Source organism: Saccopteryx bilineata, chromosome X (genome assembly GCF_036850765.1).
Source record: "Saccopteryx bilineata isolate mSacBil1 chromosome X, mSacBil1_pri_phased_curated, whole genome shotgun sequence".
NCBI classification, from domain to species: domain Eukaryota; kingdom Metazoa; phylum Chordata; class Mammalia; order Chiroptera; family Emballonuridae; genus Saccopteryx; species Saccopteryx bilineata.
In genome coordinates this window covers 138,134,361-138,152,883 of record NC_089502.1, presented here as the reverse complement: position 1 = coordinate 138,152,883, position 18,523 = coordinate 138,134,361, and the positions used below count along the sequence as shown (strand labels likewise).

Below are 18,523 nucleotides of genomic sequence, written 5' to 3'. Positions count from 1 at the left end.
TGTAATAAATCAATTTCTTCTGGCATCTATAAATCAGCAAGAAATTATTAGCAATTCTGTCCAGTAGTGATTTCCCCCCTTTAAACTAACTTTCCATTTTCATGACCAGATGCAGAATGTGATGACCAATCAGTAAAATCCCATTTTTAGCTGTCCCTTTGAAGCTCTCTCTCAAAACTGGGAGAATATATGGCTGGCACGCCCATTCATTAAAGAGCATGCTCCTCATTTATGGGCGCACATGATTCTCTGATGGTTTTTCCTTCATGTTGTTTCAAACTGCTTGGTCGTCTTTAGAAAATATGCACAGAGCATGTTGCTGCATCCACAGAGCAGCTGGAAGCTGAACCAGTGTTTTCTAATTTGTATAGTTGCCTAAACATCAGAATCCATTTTATTGTTTCTAATCGCGAGTTAATTCTTAACTATTATTTTCATTTTTTAAACTAAAATGAGACTAAGGCTAGATTTAATGACAAATTTCTGTTCTAACCGAGCTTGAATTCTAAGATGCATTTGTGACTGGAGAAGGCATTTCTTACAGTGAATAAAAAATTTGTATTAACAAGTTTTTGATGACCCAACTGTTACTAATTAACATTTGGGAAAGTTTTACAAGTGATACTTTGTACCACGTCAAAAACAATGACTTGGGAGAAAGTAATACACCTCAGATTTCTAAGTTTCACCTTTTCACCTACAGGCAAGCATGTGAAAGCAATAAAACTGGAGAAAGAGGATGTCTCTGGAGAGTTGTGGTATCGTGCAAACAGTATATATGAATTTCATCTTTTGGTAACTCTCTCCTGTTAGCTAACCCCAGGCCACATTCTGCATGATCGAAAGTAATTGACTTGCCCAATACAAATGAAATGAGTTTGGCCACCGGTGTTGGGGAGCCTGGGTTCTTTCACAAAAGTTTCTAATTAGACTTTTTGAGAAATACCTGATTTCAACAAATTTCAGTTTGTTTTTGTGTGATTTCACATCTAACAGTTTTAGTAATTTTGTTAGAGCTTATCAGGTTCACCACAGTTCTATGGAGGCTGGTTTGTATTTTGTCAAATCTTTGATATTTCCCACCACTTGGAATCCTTCCACAACTCTCCGGAGCTTTCAGGATGGACAAAACATTTCACATGACACATGTCTTTTCTTTCTGGTCCCTGGCAATCTTCCTGCTCCTTCTCCATACTACTGTTCATTCTCTCTGCTTCCCTTTTCGCTCCCCTAGTCCAAACACACTGCTTTCTGTGCTCAAGTCTATAAGCCACCAACTCATGTTCTTTGTGGCTGCATCCTTGACACAGACTGTGTTCTCTGCCTGGAACACCTTCTCCACTAAATAGACTTCTCCCCTGCACCTGGGCAAGTTCCACCAGTTACCAGAATTCATATCCGGCTCCATTTCCTCCAGAAAACCCCTTGATGAGGGTGTTACAGGGATCTGGGGGTCCCCCTAGGGATGGTCTGTGACCCACTGTAGTTCTTGAATTTGCACAAGAAAGAGTTCAAACACAAGCCAGCGTAGAGTTTAAAGTGAAAGAGAGTTCATTAGTGAAGCAGTGAGACAGAGACTGTACCCCTCCCTGGTGGGTTTTACTCTTTTTTAGTTGAAGTTCATTTAATTGATGGGTGGGACATTCGGTAAGGGGGAGGAGGAGTATTCAGGATCTTTCCAGGGGAAAGTGGTGGAAATTCCTGAGAAGAGCCTTGGGGACCATGTTGTGTCCTTATATGGGTTTTCTGTTTCTGGTCATGGCTGCTCAATGTGTGTCATTTATATGCTAAGCATTTAATGAGGCTGGGGTCACCATAAGGTGAAATTAGTCACCATGTTGGACCAAACTGGTCTTCTGCCAGTTCTAAGCCATAAATCCTTTGAGGGATGATCTTACTATTTCCTTGATAACCCTTGTAGCCCTTCTTGATTACATCCATTTTACCACATCCCTTCTATGTCCCTCTCACCCACCCACCTCAACCTAACAACTCCTGTATCTTCCCCTAGCTCCTGCGAACTCACCCTTTGGTAGGACTCATCATGTTGGAGTATAATTAATCTGTTACTTGCCCATCTTTGTCCCTAGACTACAAATTCTTTGTGGCAAGGGGCTGTTCTTATATACCTCTAGATCCCCAGTGCCTACTACAATGCCTGACATGTAGTTACATAATAAATTTTGGGTGAGTAAATGGCTAGATGGATGGATGAATAGTATAGAGGAGGAAAAATAATTTTCCTTAGACCCTTCTAGGTTCTTGGTGAAGACACCTGCCTCCATAACAAAAGACAGATTAACAGCAGAAAAATAAACAGAAGTATAATAATGCGGATAGCTCCTAGGTACATGGGAGAAACCCAGGAAAACTGAGTAACTTCCGGAAATGGCACAAGACAGCACTTTAAATATTATCCCCATTTATTTTATTTTATTTATGCATTTTTATAGAGGAGAGAGAGAGGGAGAGAGAGACAGACAGAGAGAGAAGGGGGGAGGAACTAGAAGCATCAATTCCCATATGTGCCTTGACCAGGCAGGCCCAGGGTTTCGAACCGGCGACCTCAGCATTTCCAGGTCGTCGCTTTATCCACTGTGCCACTACAGGTCAGACCAATATTATCCCCATTTAAAGACAAAAGAAGTTCTTTGGGGGGGGGGGGGTGAGACCAGTTACGGCAGGTTATTAGGTAAGCACAATAAACAAGGTTAGGGTGGTTATACAAATTTGAGCCTTTGACTTCTCCATGGATACTGTTCCTAGAGATTTAGAGTCAAATGAAGATTTCCCTTAAAAATATAACTCTTGCCTGACCAGACAGTGGTGCAGTGGATAGAGCATCGAACTGGGATGCAGAGGACCCAGGTTTGAGACCCCGAGGTCACCAGTTTGAGCGTGGGCTCATCTGGTTTGAGAAAAAAAAGCCCACCAGCTTGAACCCAAGGTCGCTGGCTCGAGCAAGGGGTTACTCGGTCTACTGAAGGCCTGCGGTCAAGGCACATATGAGAAAGCAATTAATGAACAACTAAGGTATTGCAATGCGTAATGAAAAACTAATGATTGATGCTTCTCATATCTCTCCATTCCTGTCTGTCTGTCCCTATCTATCCCCCTTTCTGACTCACTCTCTGTCTCTGTAAAAAAATAAAATAAATTAAAAAAATTAAAAATATAACTGTTACAAGGGGGTAATTTCTATTGGGTTTTTCAATTTCCTTTTGTGTCTGCTGTTACTTAAAAATAACCAGCCCAAAGAGGAGTATTTTGGGACGGCAAATTCTGCTCCCCTTTAATAGTTTGGTGAAGTGAATTCTCCTGTGACTTCCAATACCAATGAAATGTCACCCAGTCTTTCTTGGCCCTAGTTTATTCATGTGTAAAATGATAGGTTGGCCCTGGATGCTAAGGTCACTTTCCTTAATGTGAAAATCTATGACAATCACCCCTTCCCTTGTAGTAAAAATTGATTCCTACTTATATTTTAAAAATCAAGTCATGTGGAAACTGGCAGCCAACAGCTGGGGGCATAATTGACCATTGACCCAGGGGAGGCCCCAACTTTTCTGCTCCAATGAGCCCTCAAAATCAGCGCATCCCAAAGAGAACCCATCATTTACTCTATTCCCTAACAAGTTTCTCCATCCATAGCCCTCATTCCAGAAACACAACACTGCCCTCTACCCAGCATCCCTCTCACACTCCCCGTTCAACTGGCCAGAATATTATCTCCATGAAGGCAGAGATCTTATGTCCTTCTTGGTTGCTGCTGAATCTCTGGAGACTAACCCAGTGCCTGAAAGATTGTAGGTACTCAACAAACAAACAGACAAATAGTGAATGAATGACTAATCTACTACCAAGTCCTCTGGTTCCCGCTTGATTCCATCCACTTGTCCCAACCTCCATTACTGCTGCTGAAGTCCAAGCCACTAGAACCTTTCTTCTGAGCCAACTGGTATCCCTGCTTCCATTCGACCTCCCTCCAGTCCATTTTCCAGATTTCTGCCATAATAACATTTTTTTCTAAAGAAAAATCTTTTCAAATGACCTCCCTACCTAAAACCCTTCAGTGCTGTCCTGTTGCCATTAGGATATGAGGCCCCACAGTCTTAGTTTGACTCATAGGACCCTCAGTGGTGTAGCCTCTGCCCACCTCTTGAGGCTTATCTCCCTCCCTTTCTTCAATCCTCTGGTCTTCTATTTCTTCCTCTTACCTCTTACCCCACACTCATTCTCTGACCTCTGCCTGTAAGATTCTTTCCCTCAGTGCCTGTGTCTGACTCCTTGTCATCTAGTCTCATTCAGAGGTTGCACCCTCAGAGAGAACATCTGGATCCCTTTGAACAGATTATGTTTCTTTGTTTTAAGGTTCCACAGCTGACTGAATATGTTCAGTGCCTCTCTTACCCTCACCTGCTTGCCTAAAAGCTCATTACCAAGGGGTTCTGTCTGCCATGTTCATCTTCACAAACCTATACCTAGCACAGTGCTCGATACATATCACTGCCCTGTTGAGGATTAAGCTGGGCTTTTTGGCATCAGGAAATAAGTAAAGCCCTTCCTTTGGGAATTGCAGAGCGTATTTCTTGCAAACCTGCAGTCAAGAATTGGCAGGTCATCTCTAAGGTTTTGTTGATAGGTTGAAATCTAATTAAGCGAATCCCACATTCCTTATAAAATATACAATTAAAATCCCATAGGCAGAAGGTCTCCTATCTAGCTATCCTGTCTATCATGTTTTCTTTTAAAACCCACCTCGTATGGCACCTACCCCCTCTTTCCCAGGTACAGTTAATTTCTCCTGCCACTCGGCTCCCCAAACATCAGCACCACGTTGTTAAAGGAAGAGATGTAGGCACTTGGTCACTGTTTCTTACAGGTATGTATGGTCAAGAAACAGACTCTCTGAGGATCTAGGTAGAAGAGGTTTTCGCAGGATGAGACAAAGTTACATTACCTTATTCACCAAGGTATGGGAATAGTTGTTTTTACTGACCAGTCTTTGCATTCCAGTCTTAAGGACATCATGACAAATAGTCCGATGAAAACAATGAGCAAAGGACCTGAAAAGACTTTTCTTCCAACAAGGTGCACAAATGGCCAATAAACACATGAAAGGTACTCAACGTTATTAGCCATCCGGGAAATAAATGCACATCAAACCGCAACGAGACACCACTTCTCACCCACTAGAATGGCTGCAATTTAAAAGTGGGCATTAACAATGCCAGTGAGAACTGGAGAAAATTCTAACCCTCCTACATCTCTGGGGAGAATGAAAAATGATGCAGCCATCTTGGAAAACAGGCAGTTCCTCAAAAAGTTAAACATAGAGTTACCCTACTGTCCCAGAGACCATGACTACTTGGAGACCACACGGAGTGCACCAGGGTACCCAGAGGAGACTATCTCACAGTCCCATCTATGTTCAGGTCTCATGAGATGGCCCCGACCCCCAGTCCTAACGGGTATTCATTGATACACACAAATAGAAGCAGGGACAGAATAAGGAAGTAAAAAAGCAGAGACAAGAATGAAGAAGTCACCTGACCAGGCGGTGGCGCAGTGGATAGAGCATCGGACTGGGATGCAGAGGACCCAGGTTCGAGACCCCAAGGTCGTCAGCTTGAATGCGGGCTCATCTGGTTTGAGCAAAAGCCCACCATCTTGGAGCCAAGGTTGCTGGCTCCAACAAGGGGTTACTCGGTCTGCTGAAGGTCCGCGGTCCAGGCACATATGAGAAAGCAATCAATGAACAACTAAGGTGTTGCAACGCGCAATGAAAAACTGATGATTGATGCTTCTCATCTCTCTCCATTCCTGTCCATCTGTCCCTATCTATCCCTCTCTCTGACTCACTCTCTGTCTCTGAAAAAAAAAAAAAAAAAAAAAAGAATGAAGAAGTCAGGAAGGGGAACTTTTTTTTTTTTTTTTTTTTTTTTTACAGAGACAGAGAGAGTCAGAGAGAGAGAGATAGGGACAGACAGACAGGAATGGAGAGAGATGAGAAACGTCAATCATCAGTTTTTTGTTGAGACACCTTAGTTGTTCATTGATTGCCCTCTCATATGTGCCTTGACTACGGGCCTTCAGCAGACCGAGTAACCCGTGCTCAAGCCAGCGACCTTAGGTCCAAGCTGATGAGCTTTTACTCAAACCAGATGAGCCCACGCTCAAGCTGGCGACCTCGGGATCTCGAACCTGGGTCCTCCTCATCCCAGTCCGACGCTCTATCCACTGCGCCACCTCCTGGTCAGGCAGAAGGGGAACTTCTTTAGAGCAGACAAAAGGGTAAGGGAATTAGCTCACCTTTGAGATACCTACCCCACCTATTGATTAACCAGAATGGCTATTTCTTCCCCTATTGTGCTGTATTCAGCACGATACTATATTCAGTACTTCCTGTCAGTGATGCCACTGTGGCTTTTACCTCAGTGCACTGAACTCTGTTCCTGTTCTGTGTTCCTATTCAGGACCTCTACACCATATGACCCAGCCATTCCACTCCTAGGTATATACCCAAGAGAAATAAAAATGTATGTCCTCACAAAACTTGTAGACAATTGCTCATAGCAGCATTATTCATAATAACCCAAAAGTAGAAACAACCAAATGTCTATCAACTGATAAATGGTTAAACAAAATGTGGTTTATCTATACAATGGAATGCTATTCAGCAATTGAAAGGACTGAGTATGGCACATGCCACAGTATGGATGAGCCTTGGAAACATGCTCAGTGGAAGAAGCCAGACACAGAAGGACCATGTAGTATATGATTCCATGTATGGGAAATGTCCGCATAGGCAAATCTAGAGGCAAAAAGCAGATTTGTGGTTTGTAGGGGATGGAGTGATGGGAGAATTTAGACTAACTACTATTAGGTGTTGGGTTTTCTTTTTGGAATAATGGAAGTGTTCTGGAATTAGATAGTGATAGTGGTGATGGTTGCATAGCACAGCAAATATACTAAAGCCCAATGAAGTGTACACTTTTAAATGGTACATTCTACGTTATATAAATTATCTCTCAATTTTCAAAGTGCTAAAAAAATTCAGTACATCACTGTGTTTGGACTAGCTCTTATTTTCTCAGCACACTCACATTCAGTAGTCTGTGGTTCCTTCTTTGGGCATTGTTAGTTACATGCAGACTGGGTCAAGGTTATGGTATCCCTTGTAGAATTGTTAGTAATATCCAGATTAGACTACAACAGATAGCTGCATTATTTCTCAGCTGCAATCCTTTCTGCGAGCTTTGTAATACTGCTTACCAAGCTGCCTTTTACTGGAATACATCCGTTTACAATAGACTAAGAACCTAAGAGAGCAAAGAGCAGGTCATTTTCATCACTCCCTGTGCCTAAGACCATGTTTGGAATATACCAAGTGCTCCGTAAATGTTTCACTTAAATGCACTAGTACATCACAGGGCACAGTTTTGTACTCCAGGGGACATTTGGCAATGTTGAAAGACATTTTTGGTTGACACACTGGAGGGGTAGATGCTACTTGTGTCTACAGGTGGAGACCAGGGATGCCACTAAGCCTCGTACAGGGCACAGGACAGCCTCCAACAACAGAGATTCATCTGACTCAAAATAGTGGTCATGGTGAGGTTGAAGAGGTTGAGAAACCCTATTCAGAGGTTGAGCAAATGACTTATAAGTCTCCAAACTTAATTCCATTAGAAGATGGAAAAATGGTTCCTTCAAGAAAAAGTCAAGAATAAAATCATCCTTGAATTTAGTGTTCTCAATGGCCATATCTTTGTCGCTCTCGACTGAATAGCCCAGTTGGTGGGTGGCACAGCATGAGGGAAAACAGCAAGGCTGTTCAACTTCCTAACCTTGACCCAGGTGGTATTAACTGGCATAAAATCCAATGCTGTAGCAGAAAGCACACAGTAAAACGTGCATTCCTTGTCTGTTAAATAGCCCAGGAAGCATTTTACAGTGTATTTAATATGCGTGTAGAAAACAACTCCAACCCTCCATAAAATATACAACTCAAGTCTTTCCTTCCAGGATCTGGTAGCAACCCTGTCCCCATACTAGGCCATAAGCAGGTAAACATGCAGCGAGCTCCGGCCATGGCCCAGAATGCTTAAGGGCAGTTGATAGCAGGGCTCATTTGATCAGGGGTCAGCAAACTACAGTCTGCCGGCCAAGGCCAGGTAAGCATCTGTTTTTACGTGGCCCGTGAGCTAGAAATGGTTTCTACTTTTTAAAATGCTTAAAGGTGAATCAAAAGAAGAATACTATTCATGACACGTGAAAGTATATTAAGTTCAAATTGTAGTGTCCATAAGTAAAGCTTGACTGAGCACAGCCACTGCACTTGTGTATGCTTGCCTGCAGCTACTTTTGCAATTGGACAGAGATGGTATTAACCCACAAAGCATAAAACATTCACCATCTGACCCTTTATGAAAAATGTCTGCCCGCCCCTGCTGTACAGTTAAAGAGTTTAGCAAACTGTGTTTCCAGGAAGCTCTGAGGAAGGAGGAGGCGCCATGGCTGTTATCCCTGACGCCGCTCTGCTGGAGAGGGGCCCTTCTCCATTGCCTGGAACTTCTTTATCTGTAACACAGCATGGTTTGGCCAAGGGGTCTCACGAGTCCTTCCAACTCTTACCCAATGACAGTGTGTGGACCTTCCAGTTTATTCAGTGGTTCCCAGGTGGCCAATGGGGTAAAAGCGCAGTGTTCTTGTCTGGGACAGAGCCACAGGGCTGCGGAATCACATTACCACACTCTGCACAGAACCACAGACCCGGGAGCCGCTGTGTCTATGCGGAGCAGGCTGGAAAATTGGCGTTCTGTGAGGTTTGGGAACATAAACTTTTGGCCACTTTTGTGTACCCTAGTTTTATAGATTATGAAACCCAATTCTTTTAACCCTGGGAAAGAAGGAAATGAGCAACGCTAATTATTGGGGAAGGCTGGTAAGGGATGGTAGCAGACTGGCCCCCCAAAATTCAGGTTTTCAAAGTGGAATTTAGCACTTGGGGGGGGGATTGAAATTAACCAGGTACCCGACATCTCTGCTGCTCACTCAGTAGCAGGGAGGGGTCTCTGTTGCCCTTTCTGTTTTCTCAGTACTAACATGTGGCTCTTTGTCCACAGTCCGGAGGATCACGGGTTGTCAGCAGCAGCACTCCAGCCTGGAGTCTGTCGCTATGGAGCCAAACTTGCCTGTTGCTATGGCTGGAGAAGGAGCAGCAAGGGAGTCTGTGAAGGTAACTTTGTGAAAACTTAGGCCATCCTGTGCTCAAGTAGTATGTCAGGGTGTTTAGGTTTTTAATCTGTGACACCATAAACTGTGGGTTCCCGAGGAGGGACACGGATAACCAACTACCAACACCCAAGTTCTGGGTTCCTATGAGATCTCTTCCCTTTCAAAATGTGGCTGATGCCATCACCCTAGACATGATCTGTGTTAGGAGACCTGCCCTGTCACTTACTTCTGTTGCTATCTTAGCATGGCTGGGTTGGTTGTTATTGTTTTAACCTGGAGAGACCAAGTTGGGCAAAAATAGGTGAATAAATACCTCTTTCCAATTATATATATTTGCAATTGATTTCTAATGATATACACTTTTTAATTATGGATCATGTAACCAGTAGGCTTTAGTCACAAACATGAAGTAAGCCATTTACTTTATAATTTTGTTACTCACATTTTGAAAGTCCATTGTACTGGTTTCTAGATAGTTTCAAGGAATACTGGCATATATGCAAAAATTTTAAGTATTTTTCTGATTCTTTGTACAAATTTCATACTAAAGAACCATAGTTTTCGCCTGACCAGGCAGTGGAGCAGTGGATAGAGCCTCAGACTGGGATGCGGAGGACCCAGGTTCAAGACCCTGAGGTTGCCAGCTTGAGCACGAGCTCATCTGGCTTGAGAAAAAAGCTCACCAGCTTGGACCCAAGGTCGCTGGCTTGAGCAAGGAGTTACTCGGTCAACTGAAGGCCCGCGGTCAAGGCACATATGAGAAAGCAATCAATGAACAACTAAGGTGTCGCAACAAAAAAACTGATGATTGATGCTTCTCATTGCTCTCCGTTCCTGTCTGTCTGTCCCTATCTATCCCTCTCTCTGACTCTCTCTATGTCTCTGAAAAAAAAAAAAAGAACCATAGTTTTCTTTGGACATTGCTTCTTAGATTGTGCATTAGGAACTCTGAGAAAAGGCCTCTGGTAATTTTAAGAAGGTTGGGGAGAACTGGGATTTCTTTTGTGTGTGTGATGTTTTATTTTTATTGACTTTTTATAATAACCAACACTCTCATTGCTGAGGAATCAAATCCGCATTCATTCCTCTAGCTGAGCTGGGATGCACTCCTTCATGGCAGGAGGCTGGTCTCACTATCCCTGTGTCCCTAGGTGGCACATGCCTGAACCTCAGTGTTTTATCTGTTAAATGGACAAATTCACCCCTGCAGGCCCATGCACTTTGGGTGTTGATATGAATTGTACTAGATTACAAACTATAAAGTATGAAGATTTTGCCATTTCTAAGAATACCAATGCTGCCTTCTTTTTGCCTTTTTGCTGGTCTGTCCCTACCCCAACCTGCTCCTCGCTCTCTGGTTCAAAAATATCTGGAGAAGTGAGAACAGAACTTGCTAATAACCAAAATCCACGGAACATTGAAACACATTGACATCACTTCTACATGCTCAATATGATTCAAAACCTGCCACTATCACAGTTTCCTTGTGACAAGATAATGAGAGTGTGAAGATAACTTGAAAAAATATTTAAAGATCATCATTGCTTATCCAAATAAAGAAAGTTAGACACCCCCCGGGGCTTTATGACTTAAAAGGGTGGGTCCTCACACTGGTAGTATCGTTCTGAAGGTCATTGCCTTTAGAACCAGAATGGTGTGGCCTTGGGCAAAGTGGGTAAGGTCACCCAGGCTCCGTTCTGTCCCCTGCAACACGGAGAGAGAAATACCTACTTCAGAGGGTAAGGAGTGTAAGCATTAATGAGTATGCTCATTACCTGGCATGCATAGAAAATATCTCATAAATTACCCTTGGTTCCGGAAAAAGTCAATAACTCTCCTCGCAGACTTCTGTCTATTAGAGCACCAGGTGATGGGGGAATTAGGTGTCGGTTTATTCTTTTTCCAGACACAACATAACACATTTTTATTTGAAGTCAGCCAGGTGGAAAGGGGCAACACCACGTGAGTCACATGATTTGGAATCTCTCTCACAGTCACACGAACCTCAGCACTTACTGCCAGAAAACTTGCGTGTCTCTGGTGAATAAATGAGGGTGAGCTTTGACTTTCTGGATGGGCTATTCTGTAACTAGATCAGAGCAGTTTGGCCACGGTATACCTGGCCAATCACATTCTCAATGCTTTTGTGGACGATACAATACTATAGGCATGAAAGAATATAAAGCAAGATGTTAGAAGAGCAACTGCAGACAGTCCAAGGAAAATGTTCACTATGCAAGTTTGGCTAGCTGAAGAGGTTGTTGGAACCCCTTGTCCGCAATCAGATGTTCAGGTTAATACCAGTGCCATGATTTTTATACATAAAATCTGTATTGTATTTTATTCAATTTGCATAGTCCTACTTGATAGTAAAGTCATATGTTCCTTGGAACACCACATAATGAGTGGTTGTCCCTGATCGCCAGGTCTCTGATTTCCGGCCAGAGTGGGGGCTGCGTAGTAATGAGACGGGAACGCAGAGCCTGTGGGGCCCGATCTGCCCCGGCCTCCACCCCACCCGTCTCTTCACTCTTGATTCCTCGCAAGGCTCTGCCTCGAAGCCAGAGCTCCCGAGATCTTGGCCGCTGCCTTGCCTCAATCTGCTCCCCAGGCAGGACCTGCTCAATGCCTCATGATTGACCTTCACATGTATGTCAGTGGGCCAGACGCTGTCCATGAGCAAATGACTAATGAAAAGCTACAGATGGCAGAGTTCCGGGGAGAATTGAACAGGACAGCTTTACTTTCTCTAATGGCTGCATGAATCTCAAACCATTTTAGACACGAGATGAATTTTGCTGTGGATTGGCTACTTGAGCCACAGATCCAAAGTTACTGTAAATTGAAATATCTTTCTGGAGCCTTGACCTGTGGCAGCAAGAGTGTTATTCACCATTGCCTCTGTGTTCTATCTGGCATTTATCCTGGGCTTTCCTATCTGGACCCCATTGAGAGAAACTTTCCAGGGCACAATCAGAGGTCTTCAGGTCTTAAACGGACAAGACTTTATTTTGTTTACATCTAAACTTAAAGCTGTACCCCAAGTACATATCCAGAACAAAACATACTGGAAATCAAAATCTATCTTTTTGTTTCCAAAAGTGGAAGGATTTTGCTGGGAATCATTTTTCCCCCTACCTCCTCATTTTTTATTTTTTCAGAACCATAAAATGTTTTCTTGTTAAACGTTCCAAATTTTATCTATTACTATTATTTTATTTACTATTCAGAACTATTTGGGTATCTACCATGTTCACAACACCATTAAATGCAGCCGTAGAAACAAAGATGAATGTTTAAGTCCCTGGTTTGAAGGTATTTAGCATCTGGTAGTAGATAGAAGCCAAATATATGCCTAATTATTTAATAAGATGAAGACTGATCGATTTCATGGGGGAAGCCCACCCAATTTCTGCGGTGCTCTCAGACTTGAGCGGAAGTTCGCGTGTGACTGGGGAGATCTGCAAAAGCCGTGGGAAGGCCGGGTGGGGCCAGGTGGTCCTTGAAGGGTTGGGAGGGTATTAGCCACTGAGGGTGGGGGAGGGGCACGCCAGGTGGGTAACAACAGATAGGAAGAGGCAAAAAACAAGGGCAGGCATGCAGGCAAGCTAGTTTGACCACAATCTTGTCTATATGTAGGGAACAGAGTAAGCTAAGGCTGCAAAAGGAGACGGAGGCCAGAGTATGGTTATGATACCCGTACCTTATGCAAGAGGCAATAAAGATTACTTGATGTCTTTTGTGCAAGGCATGTTTGTTCCCATCTTTAGGGCTGGAGTTTCCCATCCTCCCTGCCTCCAATCTGTGAGTTGTTCTTTTTTTTATTATTGTGACAGAGACAGAGAGAAAGACAGAGAGAGAGAGAGACGGATAGGAACAGAAAGACAGGAAGGGAGAGAGATGAGAAGCATCAATTCTTCCTTGCGGCACCTTAGCTGTTCATTGATTGCTTTCTCAAATGTGCCTTGACTGGGGGGCTACAGCTGAGCTAGTGACCCCTTTCTCAAGCCAGTGACCTTGGGTTCCAAGCCAATGACCATGGAGTCATGTCTGTGATCCCACACTTAAGCCAGCGGCCCCGCACTCAAGTCAGCAACCTTGGGGTTTCAAACCTGGGTCCTCTGTGTCCCAGTCCGACAGTGCATCCACTGCACCACTGCCTGGTCAGTCTGCATGTTGTTCTTTTTACTGATCATGCACAGTATTAAAAGGATTTTGATCATTCAAATGGAAAGTAGGAGAGAAAATATGGGAGAGAAGAAAGAAGCATGCAACAGAAAGAAGGGAAGGGACCTTGGCACCTGCCCCACGACTCTTTTCTGACTGACTTATTATACTTCTTTTCTTAAATCTCTTGTGTTTACATGCCAGAGTGCTGATTGTGGTCTGGAAGGCTTGAGTTTTCTGTGAGTGCCCCTGGAGGTGTGGCAGTACTAAGTAAAGTGACAATAAACTTGCACTTGTTGGGGTAAAGGGATGGTAAGGGGTAATCTAGCTCACAAGGAGAACATTTCCCAGTATACTAACGGTGAAAACAGACCAGAGAAAGCCTGTCGCCTTCTGAACGTCCCCATGGCGTTCTCTGCCAGACAGAAGGTGGCTGAGTTTGGCATGCGTGCACTTCGCCGTGCTAACTACTGTTCCTTTATCGTCAAAGCTCCTTTTCTTTCCACAGCTACATGTGAACCTGGCTGCAAGTTCGGAGAGTGTGTGGGACCAAACAAATGCAGATGCTTCCCAGGATACACTGGGAAAACCTGCAATCAAGGTCAGTCCAACCAACCAGGGTCCTAGTCCAAACCTACCCCAGACCTTTCACAAACATTTCCATCATTGCAGCGGGCTTGTGACATGATATTGTGCTCAGGGTTTCACAGGTTTCAACTGCAATCTTCTGACACAAGTGGTGTCAGTCCTAGAAGTTTCAGTCAATCTCTTCTCCCAGAAGAATGGAAAAGTCATTCTGATGCTTTTGTCAAATGCCAGATAAAAGGTCTTTTTCTCTAAATAAACAGGTTTATTGTATTTTCAAGCTACATTAGTGAAATAATGCATCTTTTTCACTAAAAAACAAAAACCAATGTAAAAGGATATAAATTAAAAAGTGAGTGTCCAGCCTGATCAGGCGGTGGCACAGTAGATAGAGTGTCGGACTGGGATGGGAGGACCCAGGTTTGAGACCCCAATGTCGCCACCTTGAGCGCAGGTTCATCTACTTTGAGCGAAGCTCACCAGCTTGGACCCAAGGTCACTGGCTTGAGCAAGGGGTTACTTGATCTGCTGTAGCCCCACGGTCAAGGCACATATGAGAAAGCAACCAATGAACAACTAAAATGCCACAACAAAAAACTGATGCTTCTCATCTCTCTCTGTTCCTGTCTGTCTGTCTCTATCTATCCCTCTCTCTGACTCTCTCTCTCTGTCTCCATCAAAAGAGAGAGAGAGAGAGAGAAGGACAGATAAAAAAAAGTGAGTGTCCATCCTGAGTCCCTACTCTAGCCATAGTTAGCAGTGGCTCAATGGATAGATCATTGGCCCGGCATACGGATGTTCTAGGTTTGATTCCCGCTCAGGGCACACAGAAGAAGCGACCATCTGCTTCTCTCCCTTCTCTCCCTCTTCTTCTCCCACAGCCAGTAGCTCAATTGGTTTAGAGCAGGGGTCTCAAACTTGCGGCCCGCGGCCCGCATGCAGCCCGCCGAACAATTTTGTGCGGCCCGCAGACTAATCCACGAAGTTCAAAATATTTTGGATAAAATTAAGTAAGCCTAGGGGCCTACTTGTATTTTTCATTTCTCTAGCATCCTAGCTAGATATTAGCTTAGTTAACAGCAGTTGTGATGCGAACTACAGTTTCTGGTCGTTTTGTGACACTGAGTAAACTGCATGTACGATTGTGCTTGTTGTACTGATTTTTTTTTGTTTTCAACTGCAGTGAGAAAAGTGTTGCGTAACAGTTGCCTTTTGTAGACCTAGTGCGGCCCGCCCAACGGCTGTGATCTTGCTCTGCGGCCCACATGCTGAGTTGAGTTTGAGACCCCTGGTTTAGAGCATGGCCTCGGGCATTGAGGATGGCTCCGTCTGCATGCAACAACCTCAAGGGGCTAAACATAGTTTGGTACTGGAGCTTGGTCCTGGACAGGGGTTGCTGGGTGAATCCCGGTTGGGGCGCAAGCAGGATTCTGCCTCACTATCTCCCCTCCTCTCACCTAAAACTACTACTAATAAATGCCATTTGTCCTAGGTTCCTGCAGGCCTCTTCTGTGATGGGCCTGACATCAGTATTTTTCCTATGTCTCCCACGTCAGCACATACAAAGCTGCCTCACACTTTTTAAGCCTGTATCCTAGTCCCTACTGTGAATGCTTTTATCATTTATATAAAAAATGCTTTATTTGACCACTATCATCTAAGTCAGTGGTCCCCAACCCCTGGGCCGCGAACCGGTACCGGTCCATGGGTCATTTGGTACCAGTCCGCAGAGAAAGAATAAATAACTTACATTATTTTTGTTTTATTTATATTTAAGTCTGAACGATGTTTTATTTTTTTAAAATGACCAGATTCCCTCTGTTACATCCGTCTAAGACTCACTCTTGACGCGTGTCTCGGTCACGTGATACATTTATCCATCCCACCCTAAAGGCCGGTCCGTGAAAATATTTTCTGACATTAAACTGGTCTATGGCCCAAAAAAGGTTGGGGACCACTGCTCTAAGTTATCTCCAGTTATTCACCATTATAAACAAGGCTGGAGCAGACCCATCGTTCCATGCATGTCTTTGCACCTTGAGTGGGTACTTTTATAGGACAAAGTCTAAAAATGGAATCATTAGGCTGAATAACATGCATATTTTTCATTTTAATGGACATTTTGAAAGGCAATTTGTGACTTTTGTCATAGGCTGTTTATTTCAAGACTGAAGGGTATATTTCTGGTACTGAGCACAGCGGTTCTCGGTTTGGGTAGCACTGCCCCAGGAAGAGTGCCAGATAAAACGCTCAGCCCCAGCGAGATTTAAATTTCAGATGAACAATAATTTTGTAGTGTATGTATGTTCCAAATGTTGAATGGAATATATCTATATATACCTATATCTATAGATATATATAGATAGATCTCAAAAAAGTATTAGCCATTTATCTGAAATAGAAATTTAACTGGGCATCCTGTATTTTTATTTGCTAAATCTGAGAACCTTACCCCAGGGGACATCTGACATGTTTGAAGAAATTCCTCCCAACATCTAGTGGATGGAGACCAGGGGTGCTACTAAGCACTCTGCAGTGCACACGGCAGCCCTACAGTGAAGAATGATCCGGCCTGACCAGGCGGTGGCGCAGTGGAGAGAGCATCGGACTGGGATGTGGAGGACCCAGGTTCAAGACTCTGAGGTCACCAGCTTGAGCGCGGGCTCATCTGGTTTGAGCAAAGCTCACCAGCTTGGATCCAAGGTTGCTGGCTCAAGCAAGGGGTCACTTGGTCTGCTAAAGGCCCACGGTCAAGGCACATATGAGAAAGCAATCAATAAACAACTAAAGTGCCCCAATGAAAAACTGATGATTGATGCTTCTCATCTCTCTCCATTCCTATCTGTCTGTCCCTATCTATCCCTCTCTCTGACTCTCGCTCTGTCTCTGTAAAAATAAATAAAAAATAAAAGAATGATCTGGCCCAAATGGCAGCAATGCTGAGGCTGAGAAACCATGGTGTGAAGAAAGCTGCAATCATTCAGAAAATGTCCCCGGTTCTATAATGCAGCTGAGCAAAGAGGACAGCTGTAAAGCCTGTAGCCATGGCCACCATCACAGCCACCTGGCCCATGCAGGTTCGCATTGGATTCGGACAGACAATAATAAAACAATGGAACCAAGAACTGGTGGGCCATTAACTTTAATCCTAGCTTTGACCCGACGGGCAAGTAAAAACACACACTGGACTCCAAAGCCCACTCATTCAGTGCTCACAAAGCTACTGATTTATCCGAGTTTCCTAGAATCAAAGGTTTCTAGGCTAACCAGCTTTATTCACCTCTGTTCCCCATTTCCTTCTCTCTGCATAAACTCTGCACAAACTGGCTTCTCCTTCAACACTCCGCCATCTTGGCTGCTTCTCCTGGCCTCCTCCACATGGCCTCTCTCTTCTCTCCTCTCTGCTCTCTCCTCTAATGCTAATCTCAGGAATTGAGAGAAAGCAAGTCTGCCCCACTTTATAGTGTAGAAACCAAAACCTTTAACCCAATATACAAATAAGAAAGTCTCTGATACAAAGTCTCTTATCTGAGGCATAATGGGATTCCTCATGAGAGTGCACCACCCTACATCAAAAAGGGTGGGAAAGGTTTAGTCCCAAAACCAAGTCCCCAGTTACAAGGATCCTGCCTGCCCACAGCTTGCCCCCAATACACATTAATATAATCACATCCATCCCAAGCAAGAAGGGCAACCAATATCATCACCTGGGTAATGGGCTTCCGCAGGAGCAGCGCCATCTTTAACAAAGTGAGCATAATATATTTTATCTGCCCAACACCTTCTCTCTGCACAAATTCTGTACAAACTGGCTTCTCCTTCAGCACTCTGCCATCTTGGCTGCCTCTCCTCTGCAATGCTAGTTTCAGGAAGTGAGCGAGAGAGAGCCCCTAGTCTCCCTTATTTTATAATGTAGAAATGAAAGCATTTAAGCCAATATACAAATAAGGAAGTCTCTGATACAAAGCCACTTACCTGAGGCATAATGGGATTCCTCGTAAGAGTGCACCACCCCACATCATGCAACAGTCAAGGGTGTGGGGAAAAGCTCAGTTTTGAGATGATCTTAGTATTAAAAGGGCGGAAAGGCTTAGTCTTAAAACTAAGCCTTAGGCTATAAGGACCCTGCTGGCTTACAGCCTGTCCCCCACACCCAATGCAAACAATAAGCGAGCAAACATATACATCATATTTGCAAACTTATTTGACCCACAGTAGCTGCACACACTGTCATAGCCTTCGAGCTGCAGCCCTGCAGCCTCAGAGAGGAGTCTGACACTTCCGACCTGCCCCCGGCACGTAGAGGCCAGTGTGCCCTGAGATGCTTCTGAGAACCACGTCCAGCTCTTGGAAGCAGTGTGTCAAGAAGCACATTCTCATAAGTAAAAGTTCAGCTGTATGCCTTACTAGGGTCTTCACATCAGGAAACCTCATTTTCCATATGTCTTGGATTCCGTACCAAGATGCCTTTTAAGAGATTTGGAATAGAGAAGCTATTTTTCCTGCTGGTTTTCAAGTCCCAGTAAAATAT

General features: G+C 43.9%; 1 protein-coding gene across 2 annotated transcripts in view; it reads left to right on the top strand.

Annotated features, from left to right (window-relative positions):
• The window catches only part of EGFL6 (EGF like domain multiple 6), a 54,502-nt gene that overhangs the window by 10,211 nt on the left and 25,768 nt on the right, over positions 1–18,523 (top strand). For both annotated transcript variants that reach the window (XM_066249253.1, XM_066249252.1), the window contains exons 2-3: positions 9,129–9,241; positions 13,916–14,008. In XM_066249253.1, the coding sequence (XP_066105350.1) occupies positions 9,129–9,241; positions 13,916–14,008 (206 nt within the window). The remainder of the gene's footprint in view (positions 1–9,128; positions 9,242–13,915; positions 14,009–18,523) is intronic.